Source organism: Vitis riparia, chromosome 9 (assembly GCF_004353265.1).
Source record: "Vitis riparia cultivar Riparia Gloire de Montpellier isolate 1030 chromosome 9, EGFV_Vit.rip_1.0, whole genome shotgun sequence".
NCBI lineage: Eukaryota > Viridiplantae > Streptophyta > Magnoliopsida > Vitales > Vitaceae > Vitis > Vitis riparia.
In genome coordinates, this window is record NC_048439.1 from 6,940,612 (window position 1) to 6,963,398 (window position 22,787).

The following is a 22,787-nucleotide window of genomic DNA, read 5'->3' on the forward strand; positions in this document are numbered from 1 at the left end:
TGTTGCAGTTTGGGTCACTTTGGGATATTATGAGGTGAAGTAAGGTGAAGATTCCTTTGAATTTTTTCGCCCTAAATTCTCAATTTTGTCGTCTCCCTTTTAAGAGATATTTCTGCAAGATTGGTGTTTGTGGTTGACAGTTGCGTCTATGACTCTCTCTCCACTTCTACCGACTTCCCCATTTTTTTAGTTCTCTTTATTGCTCTGTAAATTGACATCAAACTGGTTTTGTACAGAGATAGCCGCAAATTTGTATCTGTGGTTGGGGTAGGCCCTTCTCTCAAACTTCCTATTTCTCTTGATATTTCCCCAAATTTCAATTTTTTTTCTTTTTCTGTGGTTATGTTTCTGCAAATCTATGTGTGTGGTTGAGTATGCTTCTCTCTCTACTCTTATCTCTTTGACTTCCTATTTTTTTCCTGTTGTCGAGTAGAGATAAATATCCTACTTTTAGAAGAGATATTTCTGCAAATTTGTGTTTCTGGTTGGGCCTTCTCACTCAATTTTCTCTCTCTGGCTTCTTATTTCATTTGGCTCAGTGAATGGGTAGCTTCCAACTTTGAGCAAGCACAGGAAGTGTGAGTGATGGCTGCAACTATTGGTTCAATCTTTGCATCTTCCACGCAATGTTTTCCTACAGTGACTTCGGTTTCGGGTACAAATGGGAGTCCATCCGTTGCAGGCAGGCTTGGTGAGTCCGTTTAAGCTGTTTTGATATTTGATTAGATGCTGCTTTGGATGGGGTTTGCTGTATATCTAACAGATTTTATTAATTTGAAGCATGGATGAGTTTGTCTTAAGAATTTGAAGGATTACCATGCAAACAATTAGCTTTGGCTTCCTTTTGTGTGCAAACAACAATAGATTTATATAAGAATCTGTTGAATTGGACTATACATACTATACATCCTCCATACCATGCATCGGCTAGGAAGAGTGTTTTCAAAGAAGGTATGGTTAAATTCATAGAAGAGCGCAGTGAAAAGGGATTCATACAGTTGAATTTCTTGTAGGTTGTAATAAGATTTTTCTTTCGCAGAGTCGGTTTAATTGTCTACCAAAAACTTAATTTGGTCTATTCTAGACCCTCAATGGGATGTAAATTTTGATCCCTATTCAAGAAGAGGAACATCAATCATTCTACGAAAGTGACGAGTAGGGAAGATCCATCGTTGTACGAAATAAAGAGTTAGGTATTTCAGGGCCTAATTTGCTTCTCTTTAGCTCACATATGAAACCTTGAGCCTTTGATATTGGAACCATTCAATTCAGCTTCTACCAAGGCTACAAAGTGGGTAGGTGATTTAAATCTTCTCTATAGTGATTTCTAAGTGAGTAGATGCAACCATGGTGCCATAGTTCAGAAAGAGAATCCAGTTCAAAATGTTCAGATATTTAATTCACATTTTGGTTGAAATCTGATAAATTTTGTTAAATTTTTTTTAAAAGTTGGAATTTGGGCTGCCCAAAGTAAGCGGGAAATTTAGCAATATGATTAGAGTTTGAATTCAGGCTCAAAAACAAAGTGAGCGTTGTCGCAGGTTTCACTTGCCCATCTTTCGTCAGTGGATGATTGTGATGCACTCCTTATTTAAGAAGAAAATTAAGGAAAATAATGGGTGATATGAGATAGTGATGAAATGTTTGGAACAGTTGCCTTCAGGAACTTTGGTGATGCCAATGAAGGGAATCAATGAAAACACCTAATTAGAGAGAGGGAAGGGTGGGTGGTTAATTCTAATAATAGGACAGCAGCTGCAGAAGACACAGACATTCTAAAATACAATATGGAAAGAAACCAGATATCAACTCCCACTTTGTCAAATATTTGTTTGTATGAAAATATAGGTTCTAGTATAAAAATAAATACTCTTAAGTGTTTGGTATTTTGATCCATATAATGGACTAAAAATATTTGGTATGTTGCTGTTGTGTGTCAAGCAACCAAGAAGATATTCCTTAATGAATCCGTTGAAAAGTAACGATAATGTTATATCTCAGATTTCAAAGGACTAACAGATTTGTATTTTCAATTCCAGCAAGTAATTTTATGGGTGCTTCCTTGAGAAGTCGTTTACCTAAGATGGGGAAAGTTGTTAAGGTTACTGGGAAAGTAAGTGCTGCTGCTGTCGCAACAACTCCTGTTGAGGAAACCAAAGAGTATGTGCCCTCATTTTTCTACCAATGCCAATCTTTTCGTCATTTTAATGTTGAGAGGCATGCGAGAATTTTCTTTCTCTTGCTGATAAATTTCTTTGACTCCTGTTTGGAAATTGAATTATAATTTTGTCATCACCTGCTAAATCCTTTACTTTTTCAGGGTTAAGCTTCCTTCATGGGCGATGTTTGAACTCGGGAGGGCTCCTGTCTACTGGAAGACCATGAATGGCCTTCCTCCTAGTTCTGTATGTTTGTCTTGGTTGTTGATTTTAGGAACTCGGTTGCATTTTCCCTTGGTTTTATTATTCCATTAATGATGTGCTTGAAAAAATTTTACAGGGGGAGAAGTTAAAGCTTTTCTACAATCCAGTAGCTAGCAAACTTGTTCCAAATGAAGATTTTGGGATTGGTTTTAATGGTATTTTCTCATAAACTATATGAACTCTTTGGGAATGGCACAAGTATGGTGCCATTACAGAGCAAAAAGGCTTGATTATTTATAAATCCTCCAAATAGAATGATTATGAACATTAGATTGTTTTAGAAATGCCCATCATGAAATCTGGTAAATAATGCTATACGTTCGAACAAACCAAGTCAACAGAATAGAAAGTTTGTTTATTAACTTGTTGAACTGTACACTTGCAGGAGGATTTAATCAGCCCATCATGTGTGGTGGTGAACCAAGGGCAATGCTTAAAAAAACCCGAGGAAAAGCTGATCGTCCCATATATACTATCCAGATATGCATTCCTAAGCATGGTTGATAATAAATCAAAACTCATCTTGCCTTTTTTCTTAAATACATAATTCCTTCTCCTGACAAACATCCGCTTTTTACAGCTGTAAACTTAATCTTCTCATTCACAAACGGAACTGAGTGGGATGGCCCCTACAAACTGCAGTTTCAAGTTCCCAAGGCTTGGCAAAACAAACCAATTGAATTCTTTAATCAGGTAATAAAATACTCTTCTTTCAATCCAGAGAATTGTTTGCCATAAACAGTGATATTTGTGGACTGTTTGCAGATTGCTGATCAATCTCAAGATTAATTAACAAAATGTCAGTCTAAAATGCTATTGGAAGAAATTTATTCTCTTGTCATCAAGACAAGGTATAGCAGAACAGAGAAGCGAAAAAACTAAACTCAACAAAATCTTTATCCCTACTATTCCAATAGGCCGCAAAAATCCCTCACCATTCAACTCTATCTAGATCCATATCATATCACATCCTCAAAGATCAGAAGTTTCTCACTGCCTTCACCGCATCTTTTTGGACCTCCTCTCACCTTTTTGACACCTTTAATTTGAATCAAATCACTGATTCATACTGGTCTTTATAGATATTCCTCATCTTGTCCTCAGTCAGTACCTTTTCAAAATACATTCATTTTTAATTCTATTTTTTCTCCTAGCACAGTTCATCCATCTTAACATCCTCATGTCTTTTCTCGACAAATTGTAGTATGTACCTTGGAAGATGACTTTTATAAAATCTTTGCTTTTCCCTTTGCTTGTGTATAGAGGAAAGAATGGAAGAGAAAAGAGATGGTTGGGGACTGCATTCATGTTTCAACATTCGTGTTCCTGAGAGGGGAGGAAACTTTGAAAGTCTCTCCTTTGTCCTTTCTTGTCCAGGGAGGAGAGAATACAAGAGGGGGAAAAATAAAGAAAAGACAAGTTCATTAGAACACTTCATTTTCTGCACAAGACTCAAAAGTGTTTCAGGAAGGATTTCTGCCAGGCACATAATCAGCCTTTTCTTTTCTTCATATCTCTCCAGAATCCTTCCTGGATAAACGGGAGAAATAAAACAAACTTCTTAAGCTTTCTTTTCTGTGTCTTTACCACTGTCATGTAAAACACTGAAAGAAGGTAGTCTCATTGGCTTAAGGCAGGGTCTAGCAGAGGAGTTGAGTAAAGAGGGTGCATGCGACAAAGCAATATTTCCAGACACAAACATTGTCATCGACAGATGTGCTCTGATCGGTAACCTGACACTGGAAGGAGTAAGTCGAGCTTTTTCCCTTTCCCATGCCTTCATTTCAACCATTTTTCCCCACAAGTTGCAGTTAACAACCATTTTTGACAATTGCTTAATATCAATGCAGGGTGATCGGTGCAATCTCGATTTTGTAATAGGATGCACAGATCCAAGTTCACCCTTGTATAACCCGCTTGCCAATGTAGATGACGGGTCCTGCCCAATTGAGTCGGACTCCGAGGATTAGCAGCACCAGGTCCAGAATCTTGTCACCTCATATATGACTCGTACAGTTTCTAATATACATTGACAGGGGTGAGAAAAGCCTAAGTTGACAGAAGTTTGCTGCTTCCTAGTTGTGTCAAAGCCATTGCTGCAGGTACCTTCCATTCTGCGTGGCCGTGCTTGTGCAATTTCTCAACAAATCAGGCTTCCAAAGTTCCATCAAATAAGATCGTATTTGATTAGCAGAATATAGTATGAGATAGAATAAAAGACAAAATATATCTCATGATAGATATTATTTACTTTGATTTATTTTCAATCAAATATGAAATAGAATAAATAATATATATATATATATATATATATATATATATATATATATATATATATATCCTCATATAACGGGATATAATAATCCTAAATTGAGATACGAGATATATAAATATCATGGTAACATAAATTTGCATTTCTTATCAATTTTCTTTGGTTTTTTAAATTTTCTATATTAGTAACACAAATAATTTTTAATTAAAAAAAGTTAAATTTGAAAAAATAAAAATAAAAATGTATAAAACATATACCATAAAATAATGCTAGTATATGTATATATTATTAAATATAATATTTTTATTTATAAATTTTAAATATTTTAGTCATAAACATGTTTTTATGTCATTTTTTTTATTCCTTTTAGCTTGGCATAGCCTTAAAGGAGTAAAAAAAGAAAAAAGAAAAAATCATTGAGAAAAAAGTCAAAATTTTGGAATGCCCTTGGGGACATTTGGGTGTGATTTTACTAATAAAAAGCACTTTGCAAATACAATATCTATTAGATAAGCCCAATCCAAACCAATAGCATTGCTGAAATATGAATCCAACAACTCGTGCATGCTGATGTGAGTTCCAACTGCTGGGTGGACCTGGTATTCAACGACCCTTCCTTGAAAAAGGAAAAAGAAATAAGAATAGGGAATTTGAAGAGCCGTGTGTGTTTCACCCTCTAAGTCTGCTCAAATGGTTGAACCAAAAACACGACCAATTCTCTGTAAGTAAGCTTACACCAAACTCCACACCTTCACGATATCAAATTATCAATGGCCAAAGTCATGGGAGCAGCTTCAGGAGTTGGGTTGAGTTTGTTGCATTCTTCCATACATATTTTCTCTAACCACTCGGCTTAACCAGATGCCTCACAAGAAACAAAACTACAAAGTCAAAATCCATTCAAAATTTCAAATCAACCAAACCTTCATTCCAACTTCTTGATATAAACAACTACATGTATGTAACAAAGTTAATTCTAGAGGATAAAGATTAACAAATGGACCAAACCCAATTCAAAATGTAGAGGATTTATACAAAGTTACAAGGTTTGTCAACCAAATACCCTGAAAAATGAGGCCATGGGGGCATCTCAAAAGGAAGGCAGAAACTGACCTTAACCCCAATTAATGCATTAACCCCACTTCTTTGTTCTTTCTTTTCTACCATTGAAGGTGCCTTTTTTTTTTACATTTGGCAGCCCAAACAGGCCTCTAACATTTGTACCTTGCACTATGATGACCATGACATTATGTAAACACATCAGCGTTACCAATTGCAGTAGAGGCAGCTGCTCTTCTCTTGCCCTCCTCATACTTTCCAGCCAGTGAATCAAACAAAACTCCGGCGCCTATGCCCACGGCCAAGTCGATGGTATAGTGGCCCCTAGTCCCCAGGAGCCTTACACCTTGTAGAATATTGAGCACATCAAATGTCCATGCCATTCCCCACCTCTTCATTCTCCTCATGTCTAAGGATGCAATTACAGACCCTGCAACATGGCCCGAGAAGAAGAGGAAGAAGGACACATTACCGACTGGGAAGTCCACGCCTGAGCCCAAAAATCCCTGTTAATGAACCCCAAAAAACAATAGATTATTGAGCTGGAAAGTTCTTTGGAAACAGCCTGTCTGGTAGAAATGTCAAAAAGGAATAGCAAGCATTGTTGTTTCAAAATTCAAAAACGCGTCTCTGAAAGCTTTGTTTCCAGGAATGGCACGTTGAAAAAGGAAAAAACAAGAATGGTGAATGACTGATTGAAATTGATTCCAGACTCCTTAAATTGAAAGAACTGTGTCGAATGATTTGAGATGGTACTCGGAATAAACTTTTTCACAAATATTATCAATTTTGCTAAAAAGAATTATCAGATTCCTAAGAAAATTTGTCACATTTTTCATTTTCAAGGTCTAACAAGACCTCATTTTTCATCAGCCTGTAAATTCTCAAATTTATCAATAAAAAAAATGTATAAGGCAAAAAGAGAAAGTATAGACCTGAGGAACAGGAAGCTGTGTGGAGTAGCCAAGAATCCCTCTGCAGGTAAACATGAAAAGCGTAGAAATGGTGGCCCGAGGCCTTCCCTCCACCATCCACGTCCAAATTATATATGTGGTTTGCATCCCCACAAACACCTATTTACCCAAAATCAAATCAAATGCAATTCAAAGTTAAATTCAGATCAAAACCCAAATCCCAAAATCCAACTATATTGCATGAAACGATGCACCAGGCCGCACCGTGTTGAGTCCGGCCAGAAGAGTATTGAGATCGGGGCTCGAAGCGAGAATTCGGTGGAGCCACTCGGTGGCGACGAACCCCAGATCGAACGGCGGCGACGACGATGGCACCATCCGGAGAGTGTACTCCACGCCCATGAAAAACAACAACGACGCAGCGAAAACGCACGGCATCGGATGAAACCGGAAGAGGCCAACCGCGTCGTCCATCGACCAGTTCATGAACGAAGCTTTGCTCCAAAACCCATTTGCAGTCTTCTTCTTCTGCTTCATCTCCGCCGGAATTCGGCCGCCGTCGCCGGAGGCGAGAAGACTAATAGCGGCGGCCTTGGACTTGTTGGACCTGGTCTTGAGGGTGCATGAAGAGCGGAGAGGTTGGTGGCCGTTCATGGTGGGAGGTGGGGCGTGGGAATCTGCATTGGAAAGCGTGGGAGAGTGGCGTATATATATAAAAATAAATGGTGGCGGAGGGTAGAGGGGGATGGTGGGTGGTGGCGGAGATTTCAAAGACGAGGCTGGGGTAAAATCTGTGAGATGATCTGACTAGTAGTTCATCAGGTATTAGGAAAGTGTTCTACGGTGTCTCTTGGTTTGTGGCTGACTGGGACCGTTTCTTTGTCTTCATTGCTTTCCATAATTTTCCCCCCTTCCATTTTTTCATGTACTCGTCATTTCTTTTGTTTGAAACCTCAATACCATAATACAAACATTAATCTTTGTAATCTATTAAAGAAATTATTATTATTTTTTTAATTTTCTTAGCATAAATGAATAATATTCCTGCTTTTGAATATTTGGTTGGAGAGACAATCTAGAAGATTATTTACAAAGAATGAATTGATTTTAAAAATAGATTTATGTTTTAAAAATTACATTTATAGTTTTTTGAGAGAGAACAAGTTTTTTAAACTTGTTATTAAAAAATAATGTTTTCTTAAGTTAAAACATATTTTCAATTATTTTTATATTCTTCTAGAGATTATTTTGAAAAATGATTATATAAATATGAAAAATAATTTAAAACAAAATATTATCGATAAAATTATTTTTTCTAGATAAATTTTTAGCCTTAGAACTATTTTTTAAAATAATTTTATGTTCTCTAAAACAAAAAACCTAAAAAACATATTTCACAATCAAAAATTATTTTTTATTTTCTATTTTTTAGAATAGAAAATATGATATTTTTAAAAAATATTTTTTAATTGTTTTCATTTGTTTTTTGAAATCCGTTTTAAGGAATAATTATACACACCAGTAAAATAATTAAAAATACACTAGATATAAAAATTATTTTTAAAAAATATTAAAAATTAGTTAAAAATATTTTAGATTTTCAAACACACTTTTATTATACAAAAATTTTAAAACAATTTTAAAAAATTATTCTCAAAAATTATTTTTTAAAATTGTTTTCAAAAATAATTATCAAACAGATCATTTGTTTCTAAAAATTTATCAAATAACTATTTTTAAAAGTTATTTTCCAAACTAAAATTGTACATAAAATGAAAAATAATGAAATAATGATGGGCTTTTTTGATTCTTATAATATTTTATGTTTTCAATATATAACTCATTTATTAATCCAACCATAAAAAAGGAAGAAAATATTTTCTTTATTAAATTTTGTCTAATCTTAGTGCTATGCGTCTTCTTGTGAAAAGTAGTTGACAACACTTTATTTGCTTTCCATGTACGAAAGATGACTTTACATTATTTTGACAATGAAAGATATAAATATTGAATTACTTTATCATTTTAAAATGCCTTACAGGTAAAGAAGAAATTGAAAATTCTTGGTCTGTGCTTATATGATTGGGTGTCCCTCCGCAGATTATTAGACTTTCATCTAAAAATTAAATTCTCGCATCAACCTCTAAAAAGGGTGATTGAGGTAGCCTTGGGTCAAGATCTACGCACCACGTAAGTCTACCACAATAAAGCCCAATTATCACGGTGTCAATTATGGAGATCAAGTTGATCCACGATTGCAAAACTAAAAGTCAAGTCAAACTAGAGTCTCCAACTTGTTACAATAAGACCAAGTTTAATCCAAGAATAAATCACATATATCCAAATCAAATCGATATGTAATCCGAATTCAATCCAATTTTTTTTTTCTGAGCTCGAATTGATCTTATTAAAAAGTATATGTGAGTTAATCAGATTAGAACTTAGGTCGAGTAAAATCGGTCAAGTTATGTTTAGTTCGTGCAAGAAAAAAACCCATTTGAATTTGTTTCTTCTTAAGATTTCAATCTTAGTTATAATTGGGGTTTAGTATTTTTTAGAATTAGTCTTTTATAATTGTGCCTACATATTTTTTTCTTCTAGGATTTGGAGTCATTGGGTCCATCTTAGGATTTAGAATTATTCAACAATGATTAAAAAAAAAAAAGTGTGGTGAAGTTTTCCTTCTATAATTATTTGTCTTTCTTTTTCATAGTTTGTCTTTTTGTGAATAAATTGTTATTATGTTGGAAAGATTTTTTTCCTTAATTGCTTACATTTGGTATTAGAAAATGTAAGTTACCAACAATAATACTATCTAATCCCAATTTCTAAAGTTTGATGGAAAAAGTAATTTTAAATTCTAGAGAATTTAGATACAATTATTATTGGAGTATTATTAAGATACTTGAGCGGTAATAATTTAAGGGTTTGTGGTACTAGCAAATCAAGCACAACTCATACAAGTACAAAAGAATAATTTAGAAAATTCTAGAAGGTAAGATTTGAAGGCTCGTTTTCACATCTCTTAATTGATAAAACCACCTATTTTTTAGAAGATTGCAAATGTAATTTCAAACAAAGGTACATGAGTTATCCTTATGAACACCTACAAAGCACTAAAAAAGGTGTGGAGAAACTTCTTCAAATGAAGAAAATAGAAAAAGTGTTTAATTAATTTTTGCAAACATTTGCTTTTATCAATCAAATGAAATCTAATAGCGAAAACATTTCAAATTTCCAAGTTATGGAGAAAACTTATTCAAAGCTTAACCATGCAATTCAAGCATAAGATAACAATAATGAATCAAAATATCTCATAACCACAACATTGGATGAATTGATGGAATCCTTACAAGTCCATGAACTACGTGTAGATGAAAAGTCTCAAATTAAGGTAGAATAAGCAATACAAAACCAACTAAGAGTATATTTGACAGTGTTTATATTCGAAGTGGTTTCTGTGGAATATTTTTTTTAGAAGTGTTTTTGGAAAAATTACTTGTTAAGTATTTCTTCAAAAAGTATAAGCGATTCTCCAACTTTTCAAAAATACTTTCTAAATTTTGCCAAAAACTTGATTTTTTTTTTCATAAACGTTTTTTTATGCTAGAAGTACTACCAAATATACTTTTAAGTCTTAGAAATAAAATAAAGAAATCTAAAATAATTTTGGATCAAGTCAAAAATGTCAAAATTGGTAGAACGGAGGACAAAAAAATTCCAAATCAATTTAAAAGAAGGAAGAGATAAGACTTCAACTCAAAAAATAATAATAAATGTCATATTCAATGTTATATTGCAAAAAATACTACCATTATAAGTTGGGCTAAAGATCAAATGGGAGGAATTTTCAAGCTAATGTCATAAAAGATAAAGGTGAAAATTTGGAGACCTTGGTATCAGCTTGCAATGCTATAAAGGATAAAAACAAAAGTACATGATTTTTTGTTACAAGTTGTAATCGTATTTGTGGTAGGAAAGAGGTTTTCTAGTTAGATGAGACTTTTATTTCAAAGATAAAGTTTAGGAATGATGCAGAAGTATAAGTTAAGGGTAGAAGTAAGATTTTCATCAACTGAAAGATGAATCCTAAAAGTTTTTTCCAATGTGTTATAAATTCCAAGTCTTGATCAAAATCTATTAAGTATGGGGTAAATTTTAGAAAAAAAAAAAGTATAATACGTAAATCTATAAAGAAATCTATACCATCAATGATAATCACAAACAACTACTAACAAAAGTAAAAATGACACAAAATAATCTATTTCCATTAAATATTAATTGTGAAAAATTACCTTGCTTTAATTCTAATTGATCATAAGAATTTGTTTTAGCACTCAAATTTTGAAGACAAAAATTTTGGAAGCCTAAAATTACTTGTTGCTAAGAAGATGGTTTTTAGGTTATCTTTTATTAATTCTCCAAATAAGGTTTGTGAAACATGTGTTTTAAGAAAGAAGTATAAAGACCTTTTTCCAACAAGAAAATAATGGAGAGTTGGGGAGCCTCCTAAGTTCATTCATTCGGATCTATGTTCAATAAATATACTCTCAACTGAAGATCATAAGTATTTTATCATCTTTATTGATAATTTTAGTCGAAAGGCTTGAGTTTATTTTTTAAAGCAAAAGATAAATGCATATAAAAATTTCAAAATTTTTAAAGCTTAATTTTGTGGAAAAACAAAGTGGGCATACTATTAAAAATTTGAGAATGAATAAGGGTAATGAATTTATTACTTGTGATGATTTTTTGAAAAAATATGGCATTGAGTACCAATTGACTGCAAAGTATACTCTTTAATAAAATGAAATTGTAGAAATAAAAAATAGAACAATTATAGATATAGTGAAGTGTATGTTGCATTTAAAACAATTGTCTAAATTTTTTTTAATAGAAGTAGTTTCCTATCTAATTTATTTATTGAATAGTTGTCTCTTATGGGAAAACCCCACAAGAAGTTTGGAATGATAGGAAGCCTAATTTGATAATCTTATAGTCAAGTGATAAAAGACTAAATTATACAATCCACAAACCAAGAAAGTTATTATCAATTATGATATGATTTTTTTATGAATAAGTTAGTATATGATTGGTTTTGTAATTAAAAAGGACCATCAAGTGTTTGCATTTCTTATAAAGCAAAGTGAAGACCAAAATATGCAGCCTATTAGTGCACAATTATGACTTTGCGTCTTGCAAAGTCATCAACGCATCCATAGCATCAATATGTCATACTTGCACACTTAAAAAATTATATGGTTGATGATGATAGTGATCCAACAGGTGAAGAATTAATGAATTTTCCAAATTGTGATCCATTAAGTCATGAGGAAGCTACTCAAAATGATTGTTGACTTAAAGTTATAGATGAAGAAATTCATACAACTCAGAAAAATAATATATTAGAGCTTAGTAATCTCTCTAATTCTAAAAAGTCACTTAGTATCAAATGGGTGTACAAAATCAAGTATAAATCAAATGGAGAAGTCGGTTGCTTCAAAACAAGATTGGTGACAAATTACAAGCAAAAACCAAGTATTGATTATTTTAAAGCATTGTACTTAATTGTTGCTAAAGTTGATTCTTTCATATAATTGTCTTTCTTACTGTTCAAAATAATTGGAAAAATTTTCAAAATGATGTAAAATTAGCCTTCTTGATTGACAAACTAGAAGAAGAGGTTTATGTTGAACAACCCAAATGATACATGATAAAAAGAGAAAAGGAAAAGGTTTATAAGCTAAAACAAGGCCTTATATAGATTGAAATTAAAATGAATATATATTTCATTAAAAATGAATTTCAAAGATGTCCTTATGAACATACCCTATACGTCAAATCTTATTTGTAAAATGACATTTTCATTGTATGTTTATATGTGGATGAATTAATTACACTATTAATAATTTAAAGATGAATGCAAAACTCAAAGAAGTAATGAGTGGTCAATTTTAATGATGAATATAGGATCGATGCCCTATTTTTTTGGGATTAAAGTCATTCAATTATGTGATGGTATCTTTATTATTTAGAAGAAGTATGCAAGTAATATTCATAAAAAAATTAAGATGGACTTATGTAATCCTATTCTAACTCTAATTGAAGAAATATTGAAATTAGAAAAAGATAACTCCGATAAGTTGGTTGATTATAAAAATTTTAGAAGAATGATTAGGAGTTTGGGGTATTTGACTTCTATAAGACCAAATATTGTATTTGGTGTTGAACTTGTAAGTAGACTTATGGAGTCTTCATGTCAATCTCACCTGCAAGCGGCAAATCATATTCTACAATACATTAAAGGTATGCAAAGTGGTGGTATTTTTTATGCATATATTAACAAGATTAAGCTTATTGGATATACACTTAGCAATTGGGCAGGTGATGTAGAGAAATAAAAAGGCACTTCTGGCTATGCATTTCTTAGATTAGTAGTGTTTTCATGGTCATCAAAGAAACAACATGTGGTGCTTTGTTAATAATAAAAGAAAGATATATTAGAGTTACACAATTTATATGGTTGCATAGAAGGCTTTTTGATTTAAAACATACTCAAGACATTACCATAAATATCAATCTAGTTTTTCATGGAAGGAACAAATACATGCACATCAAGTTTCACTACATTCATGAGTTATTGAAAAAATAAAGAAATTATGCTTGAGTTTTTTTCTTTTAAAAATCAAATTGTAAACATTTTTACACGGTCAATCATAGGTGGAAACAATTGCTCAAGTTGAAAAAGGTGATGGATATGAAATTTGAAAACTTTTGTTCAAGGGAGGCAATGCAAGAGTCCTAATCAAACCAAAACTATTTTTCCTTAGTGTATTAAAATTATTCAATTAATATTTGAGTTTAGCTCTTATGAGGATTTGGAATTTTAGTTCTATATATATATATATATATATATATATATATATATATATATATATATATATATATATATATATATATTAAAAAATAATAGAAAGCTTTGAAATTTTCATTCTATAATTATTTGTTTTCTTCTTCATAATTTATTGTCTATCTATTTGAATTTCGAAAGGGCAACACAACATATTTTAAGAGTCTTAAGACTGATGAAGAGGGAGTTGCAAATCGATGACTTATTACTACAAGACCAATGCGGCATTTGATAACATATAAAATTCTAAAGCATTAATTTTACATCCATATAAAAGATGAATCATTAAAAACAAAACTTTAGTCAATAAATTAATTTTAATTATTTTTTTAAAAAACTTAATAAATTGATTGTTCGAATTATGGATAAACTTCTTAATAAATTTATTTTATATCATTTGTATAATAATTAAATATAAGAGAAATATTAACTTATAAATAAAACTATAATTATTTTTAAAAAATAATTATACATATATCGTCATTTCTTTTATATACTCAAAAATATCCAAATTAATAGTATTAAATATGTTTTCAAGTATGGTATATTATTGTCGGATATAATAAATTTTATCAAATAGATATTATTTTTTAAAAAATAACTTTAAATATATGTATTATTACATTTTTTTTTTCAGTTTTTTCTATTATTTCTATGAATTTTCATTGTACCAATATGTAAAGATGAAAATATTAATAAACATGGAGATATCGATACTTGAATTTTATGGATATATAGAAAATTTCGGTAAAATATCGATGAATATTTTGACAAAAATATTGATAAGACGAAAATTATTAAAAATTCATGAAAATGTTTAAAAAAATTAAAAAATAATAATAAAATTAGCAAGAATACACATATTGAAGCTATTTTATAAGTGTAATTAATATAGGTATAATTAAGGATAATGGTTATCAATTTTTTTTATAAAAAAATTAACTTAAATTCCTTTAATATATTTATATTCATTTATTTTAAAAATTAAAAATTACTTTTATTAAAATATGTTTTATTACATTTTAAATAAAAATTTATTGTGACAATTTTTTGCTATTAACATTAAATTATTTAAATAATTAAAAATATTAAAAATTATATTAATAGTTTATCTTATCAAATTAATTTTAATTTATAAAATATTAGAACTTCATTAATTTTTTTATATTTTAGCAATTTTGAATAATTTTGTATTTTTAATATTTTAAAATAAAAACATTTAAAATTATATATATATATATATATATATATATATATATATATATATATATATATATATATATATATATATATATAAAAGACGATTAAAGTGAGGTGATAATAATTTTTTTAAATAAGATTAATGAGATAATTTTTTTGGCGTTTTTTCATTGAATTCCAACCCGCACACGTGTGCATCTCAAACACAATTTTTTGTCACCTTGATCAATATATTAGTAATATTTCGTCTAAATTTTCAATTTTTTGACGAAATTTCTCCCAATCAATATTTGATGACCAATTTCATTTTGACCATCTCTGATCCAATGTTTCATTGATATTTTGGTTAAATATCTCAATTTTTTAAACCATGCCCATGTGACAGTCAGAGTGCATGAGAGTGAGAGGGAGAGGGAGAGAAAGAGAGAGAGAGAGCCCATGTAACTCACCACTATTCAATGGTTGGCATCCTTACACGTATCACGGGTTTGTCATACATTTGCATGTCACCATGTCTAATGGGTCAAAATGAAGAAAATTGGCTTCTTCAATCACTTTTTTTTTTTTTTTCCTAAAATGAGATAAAACATGTGGAGAGAGAGAGAGAGAGAGAGAGAGAGAGAGAGCCCATGTAACTCACCACTATTCAATGGTTGGCATCCTTACACGTGTTATATCACTGGCATGTCATATATTTTGCATGCCACCATGTCTAATGGGTCAAAATGAAGAAAATTGGTTTCTTCAATCACTTTTTTTTTTTTTTTTTCCCTAAAATGAGATAAACATGTGGACTTATTGATAAGTTTTGATAAGAAACATTGTTTGAAAATATGGTGGATGTCCAAGCTAATAAATGTAATGTAATAATGTCCTTCATGAAAGTGAGATGCATAGTTGTAGGAACCCAAAAATGAGTTGTACCACCTAATTTGCTAAATTCGTGCATGTTGGACCTCATACACACAATTGTATTTAAATTGGAATGAGAGCCTTGATTGCAAAGTAACATATTTAAATTGGAAAATTCATTTCGTTTTTTATTTATTAATTGTTTCATAAAAATGAAAATAAGAATTAAAAGCCTAATTACTATCATAAAAGTTAAAATTTAAAAGTTTACTCCATAAAAATTAAAATCATTACATATCTATATTTAAATTTCTCTTTTTCACTCAATGTCCTAAAACCTTGAAGTCGATGGCTTTCTTCAAATTTAGATACAAGAGAACTGTAGGTTTCTCTTCCTTGAGAGATGAATGTGGATAGGATTTAATTTTTAAAGGTAGAAGATAACAAAATTGTCAAACCCTAAACCCGAAGAGGGTTTATATAAACCATTAACTAGGTTTGAGTGATTAGGATACATTTTATGGGCTTAGATAAAATAATCTAGTCATAATGGGTCCTATTTAATTTATTGGTATAATGAGATCCAATTAACTAAATAGCCTAAGTAGAAGTCATAAGTCACTTAATTATAAGCATTTGTGTAACCTTGTACTTATGCTTATGTACATTTATAATTAAATAGAAATTTTGCTCAAATCATGCACCATAAAAAAATGTGAGGTTGAGTTGAGACCATTAATACCCATAAGAAAATGCTAACTCATTTATAATCAAGTTTTGAAGTTAAATAAACTCTTTACTTAAATACACTCCACCATCATATGACATTAAATTGAGATATAAATTAATTAATTACCAATTAATTAATCTTTTGGGTTTATAACATACCATTAGTTGCATACAAATTTATCATGATTTGATGCTTTTAATTCGATAATGTAGTAGTTATCAATATCTTTGGATTACCTTTTCAATTTTTGAGTGTCAAATTCACGAGATATCATGATGTGTCTTTGATCCACATATATCATGATTAATTAACATATTCTTGTCCATAAAAGACACATGTCAAATTTCATTTAAGAAATTATTATGATCATAAATTTCATTGTCATAAATGCTAACAACCATGACATTCATAGGACATTTATGCTATCCTTACAAGCATTATAAACTCTTGCCTGGTAAAATCTTGATGAAGAAAAATGCATCCTAACAAACATCAACAACTTTCAATTGATGGGTATGATCCATCTATCACTTCAGGTGGACCCATTATACTATTGCTTACACAATTAGAATGGGACTTCAAGTTTAAGAAAAATGCATTAAAGAGAGAGGGAGACGGGCCCACATAATATATTTAATGATATTGAATAACTTCATTTTGACACCATAATTTAGGAAGACTTTCAGGTTGCATGTGAATCTGGCAACCCTAATTCCTAGAATTGCAGAGTCACTCGGCTGTCAACATTTGCAGCCACCGTCCAAACTGAATCGTCCCATTCAAAAATAGGGACGGGGCATAATTAGAGTGAGCCCAACCATAAAGTGAAGTAGTAGGATTCAATAAAGGTAAGGTTGAGGAGAGTTCATCATCCGGGAAGAATATTTAGGGGATAGAGTCAGTCCCCTACTCCCTAATCAAGGTTAAGGCCAGCCAACAGATGGTGCCAGTGTCGATCAACCCACTCATTTGTTTATTTTTCCCACCTACTTTTTGGGAAAAAAAAAATTAATTTTCAAATCACCCTCATAAATATATGGATTCCATGGCCTGCATCGAAGCATACTTTGTAATTTTAATAACCTGTCTTGTTACTTTTTACCAATTTCTTATTTATTTATACAATAAATGTTGCATTTCAATTTTATTTATTTATATCTTTATCCTATTTACATCCAACTTAACTTTTACTAATGTGCACTTCAATCCAAAGAAGCAAGACGAATCTCTCTTTCTTTTTATACATAGTTTCGATAAAAAATTAGTTAACTCGAGACCAATAACAAAAGACTTTTTTATTAATCACATGTAAAATATCTTGAATAATCAGATAGGTTAACTTGCATCCGTGATCAATTTATATCTTAAACTCCTTTTTTTTTTCCTTTTTCTTTTTTCATGCTTTGCTTTTCTGACTCCTCACTTTAAACTACTCAAATAAGACCTTTTGATCGAGTGATTTCGTTCCTAGTCTTCCTACTCCCTTTGCTTCTCTAGCGGCCTCTAAGGCTCAAGTACTTTTTTTATTCAAATTTAAAATTCAATTAATATCAATTTGACACATTTATATTTTTTAAAATAAGATTTTTTTCTTTTGTTTTATTATAAGGTTTTTGTTAAATCACATTTCGCTTATAAAAAGAAAAATAATAGTGATAACCCTTAACTTGAAAAGATCAATCCAATTCAAACAACGCCCAATTTGAAAAATTAATTTATAACCGAAAATAAGGTAACATGTTATATCATAAATGGCTACATACTAAAGCATGGTGATCTAAGTCAAAGGTTCAAAATTGATCAAGTAATTAACAAAAAGAATAATAATAAGAAATGTGATGATTAAATGCACATGCTTTTGTTGGACATTGCGGTTGCAAAGCCCATATGCTATCCACCAAAAATAAAGATTCACAATTTTTCTTCCATAACCATATTCACCGATTAAGGTTTTAAATTTAAATTTTAAATTATATTTAATAACTACAATTTTGATTATTTTTAAAAGAACTTAAAATCATAGTTAATGGGTTACATACCCACTTAAACGACGAGCACTAATTTATGAATTATTTTGGTAGGAAATTTATTTTGTGGAATTTGTTTTTTTTTTTTTAATCTTTGCTCAAGACTACCAACTGCCAGAGATTCACTGACATCTGTATAGCTCCATCTGTCTTGGATTGGAATAAAATCTCCTTACCTTTTTCCAAATGGGATGATAAATGTAGTGTTAAGAAGAAGGGAAACAAAGAGGACCTGCAACATAAGTTCTCATCAATGCCTGGTCTTGGCCTCCAAAGGTAGGTAGAATGCCCAAAAACATTTAAGACTACCCACAGTATTACATACACCTACTCTTAAAGTCGTTAGCATACAAATGGCTTCCTTTTTGGTCCTTTTCCTATCCAAAATGTAGATTTGCTCCCAATCCACTGCCTAATTTCGGGTTTCTATCACTGTTTTTCTTTTCCTCTTCCCTGAATCCAAGGCAAGCTCCAACACTTCATTAAAGGGCGCCGAAAAAAGAGGTGGTGTAATCAAAGAAGATATCTCCAATAATGGCTACCCATCAAGAGCTTTCACCAGATAAATACAACGGAAGAGTCCCTCTTTTATAACTTGGTTCAGATTATTAATCACATTCCATCCTCGGGAAGCGTAAAGGGTGGGAGGGGAAGATTAAAAAAGGGCGATTCGGACAAGGAATTAACTGGTCAGTGTGATCTATGTAGCTGATACTTAACCTTCAAAGTTTTGGATCTACTGGTCTGACTTTTACAATTGAGTACTCAATGCTGACTCTAGTTGCATGAAAACAAGATGGGACCAGCATTTCTACTCCTTGGTGAAATGTTGGTCCCATCACTGTCTTAACAATATGAGAACACATAGTGTGCATATAGTATGTGTTGGATTATAAAATCTGAATCGATCTTGTTGCATTTTGTAGGAGATACCAAGGGTTGAACTCCTATTAAGCTCCTGGAATCGAGTTGTCTAGTTAATTCACAAGGTTTTAAGGGAGCAATGCCCTTTAAATTTTTATTTTATTTTATTGAATGACAAGTTTAACTCTATTATATTTTTAATTCTCCTATTATTTAAGATTTCATTTCAGAGAGAAAAATTAGAATGTAATAATAATTGAGAAAAGAATGAAAATTTTCATTATTGTATCCTTTCTCTTTTATTTAAGTATTATTGCTTTCTCTTTTATTTAAGTATTATTGGATACTGTATGGACATAAGAATCATATTGATCATCGAACCATGTTAAAAATTTCATCTTTTCTTTATTTCTATTATAGTGTGTGATTTGGTTAGTAATATATGACTTTGAAATCAAATTGAAGTGCTCTTAGGTTGGACCTAAACTTGATACAAACCCAAATGTTCAGTCTCTTTCAGTAAGGAAAAATAGTGCTATGATATTTAGGATGACTTTTCAATTATGGATGACAATAGAACATGTATATGACACAGGCCTCACATCTCTAGACCTTGCTCCAATTAGAATACATTCTCCCATCCTGGCCCAAACCGAAACCCAAAAGTAGGGCTGGAACACAAGTCTCATCCCCTTCTACACATTAGGAAATGGCCTCCATTATTCTCCTGCATTTTACAAATTAGTCTTCATAAGGAGGGGATCCCTATTCTCAAAGATAGGCACAAAGCCAAGATACCAAACTGCCTGCAAGGCCATTCACTCCTTAATTTTGAAACTATTGTATTGATGACAGCCATGCCAAAAAAAAAAACTCAAGAAATATCAAACAGCACTCAGCTGTTCCATATCAGATTACACTTGCATCCGAAAGCAGTGAGATCCTTACTGCTCTAATCATGTCAGTAAGAGAAACAAGCCCAACGAGTGATCCCTGTCGGTCCACAACCCAAACTCGGTGTACATGTTTAGCGACAGCCTTGTCAATTGCTTCACCCAGGCATGATTCAGCAAAGCAGGTCACGAGTTCCCTCCAGGGGCTTCTGGAGTTGGTCGATCCATGTAAAGGGCTTGTTGAGACCTTCTCTGTAAAGTCCATGACACTCAGAGGCAACCATGACTGCAACTGAGTAACCGGGCAGCCCCTCAGGTCTGTTGCTGAAAATGTCCCTATGAGCTTCCTACCTTTGCCCTGCATTTATGAATTAAAATGTGATTTTTCTAGGAATCCAGAAATGAAACATGACCCAAATGCTGAATACAAAAATGCTGTACAAAGATTACTAAGCATGATACCCAAAAATTCATTTTCAAAGAGAATTAATTGCCTTCGGTTGTAACCATTTTATACCAGGGAAACTCTATGCTATTTTAGAAAATGGAATTGAAAACAAGTGGCAACATTGGATTGTGAAGTGTCAAATTTCTATGGTGATCTAAATGTCAAATTTTCATTCCCAAAAATTTTCCTTCCAAATGTCCTATTTGGTAAAACCTCAGTTCCCTTCTGCTTTCCAATTCTCACTTTAGTATTCATCAACAAAACTAATTAGAATACCAAAAGTAGGGTTGGCATAACCTCTCCCTCCCGTATAGATAATGTTTGTTTTAGACCTAATGAGTTATTACAACTTTAGAACACGTTTATATGGTTAAAAGAAACTCGTATAGATATATTATCAACTACTTTTTCTCTTATTCAATGTGGAATATCATCATCATCCCCATGCAAATATAAATATAAAGTTCTCTCAGTATCCCACGGGATTACAAGATCAAACAAACACACCCCTTACGATATTGGACAAATAGAGACTCCATACTGGGATTCAGGACCGGCCCTAACACCATTTGTAATAATATGATCTTCTCATGTATCTTCTCATGTAGATGTATATTGTCCATTCTAGCCGATGGAATGAGCCCACAGAGTTTTGAAATACAACTACATTATCTAACAGGAACTCATACATATGCGTATAGTACTATATTAGTACTATATTTATATGTATATACTACAGTTTGAAGAACTTTGACGGATAGTTTCCCTTACCCAAAAGTGAGATATCACACATATCGATAAAAGGGCAAACTCTGAAAAGCTAAAGCAGGCTACATATTTAACAGAAATAGAAACAAATCAACCTACATTTATGAGCTTAGTGCAATCTTCAGTGCCATCTGAAGCTTCAATTATAGGAACAGCATTAAGCGAAGCAACCTTCATGCACTTAATGGCTTCCATGACTTTAGTACCATCAGTAACTCCAAAAACCGTCTCATGAATCACTCCCAGTTCCCCAGCACTGCAGGATAGGACGCTGTTCAGTTCAGAGGCATGTTCCTTTAAAAACCTCAAGACATCCATTTGTGTCAGCATCCGATAACTTGATGCAGACTCTACAAGTTCTACTCCTGATATATTCTCCATGTGGCTGTCCAAAGGCACCAAAGCTCGGTGGATTCCTTTGCTAAACATCTCCATACAGTCAAGGATGCTGCATATATATCAAGATATATATCAAGATGAAGACAGTTGATCATATAAGGAGGTATTTATCAATACAACAAAAGAGACATTGTGGATGCAAGCAGGAGGAGATGAGAGCAAACCTAGTATTAGGATTGAGGGTCCAGAGACTAAGGCCCTCAAGGCAATGACCGATGATGGAGGACACAGGAACAGACATTATCCCTTCAAAATCGAACCCATCACCGCCACCAATGTGGCCAAGTATATCGAGCATGGTAACCATCCCTATGTAGTGTTTCCTCACTGCACCGGTCTGCTTGTCAGACTCCATTATCATGGAGCCACCGGCTCCGATCCAGTGACCAGGAGGGGCAGCCACGGGCACCGCCACCACCCGGTTGGCCACCAGGGCGTTCAAAGTGTGGGCGAGGGTGGCAGTGTAGGGCACCTCCACCAGCCTCCTCTTCTCCACCGTCACATCCCCCACCTTCTTCTCTCTCAGCCCTCGTTTCTCATTTGAGATCTGCATTAGTCTTGGATTTCATCTCACTTCTCTCTCCAACAATACATATATGCTTCTCATGCATGCCTCTCTACACGTGTCCTTATTAAGTCTGCACGCACCCAGTATTTTGCCACGTGGAGTTCTTCAATTTTGTTTGGATCATTATCTTCGTACTCACCTGCCTCCTTCAATATTTATTTATTTTTTTTAAAAGAAAAATTTATTCCAAAATAATTGAAAATTGTAATTCATCCAACTCTAGCCGTGGGCTTGAGCCGTTCAGCATATTGCCTGACTCGGTTGAAGTTGAACGTTAATTAACCTCCGTTTTCCCTCACTCTTTGGAATTTGAAAATAATCAAATTTCTAGAATAAAGGCAGACTCATTTTTGTTAGATTATATACATATTTTTAAAAATATGAACGAAAATTAAATAATTAAAATTATATATCTCTAAATAAATAAATATTTTATTATCTTTAAATTTATTTTTTATCT

General features: G+C 32.3%; 3 protein-coding genes across 4 annotated transcripts; 1 reads left to right on the forward strand and 2 right to left on the reverse strand.

The window, feature by feature from the left end:
* Window positions 1-168: 168 nt before the first annotated feature.
* Window positions 169-4,662, forward strand: LOC117922183. 2 transcript variants are annotated; one of them, XM_034840223.1, is made up of 9 exons: window positions 169-267; window positions 540-691; window positions 2,040-2,160; window positions 2,321-2,405; window positions 2,500-2,578; window positions 2,809-2,922; window positions 3,004-3,116; window positions 4,061-4,171; window positions 4,274-4,662. In XM_034840223.1, exons 2-9 carry the CDS (start codon window positions 586-588, stop codon window positions 4,391-4,393), a joined length of 849 nt encoding a protein of 282 aa, XP_034696114.1. In that variant the 5' UTR covers window positions 169-267; window positions 540-585; the 3' UTR covers window positions 4,394-4,662. The 2 variants fall into 2 exon arrangements, with proteins under 2 accessions (XP_034696114.1, XP_034696115.1); XM_034840224.1 differs by lacking the exons at window positions 169-267; window positions 4,061-4,171; window positions 4,274-4,662 and adding an exon at window positions 3,687-3,988 and having other exon boundaries at window positions 472-691.
* A 932-nt stretch (window positions 4,663-5,594) lies between these two features.
* On the reverse strand, window positions 5,595-7,511 carry LOC117921495 (phosphatidylcholine:diacylglycerol cholinephosphotransferase 1-like). The gene is made up of 3 exons (XM_034839376.1): window positions 6,933-7,511; window positions 6,690-6,827; window positions 5,595-6,260 (listed from the first exon to the last, which is right to left on the reverse strand). The coding sequence occupies exons 1-3, from the start codon at window positions 7,320-7,322 to the stop codon at window positions 5,943-5,945; spliced, it is 846 nt and encodes a 281-aa protein (XP_034695267.1). The 5' UTR covers window positions 7,323-7,511; the 3' UTR covers window positions 5,595-5,942.
* A 12,535-nt stretch (window positions 7,512-20,046) lies between these two features.
* Window positions 20,047-22,753, reverse strand: LOC117922428 (SNF1-related protein kinase regulatory subunit gamma-like PV42a). The gene is made up of 3 exons (XM_034840566.1): window positions 21,924-22,753; window positions 21,460-21,808; window positions 20,047-20,502 (listed from the first exon to the last, which is right to left on the reverse strand). The coding sequence occupies exons 1-3, from the start codon at window positions 22,310-22,312 to the stop codon at window positions 20,161-20,163; spliced, it is 1,080 nt and encodes a 359-aa protein (XP_034696457.1). The 5' UTR covers window positions 22,313-22,753; the 3' UTR covers window positions 20,047-20,160.
* Between the last annotated feature and the right edge of the window lie 34 nt (window positions 22,754-22,787).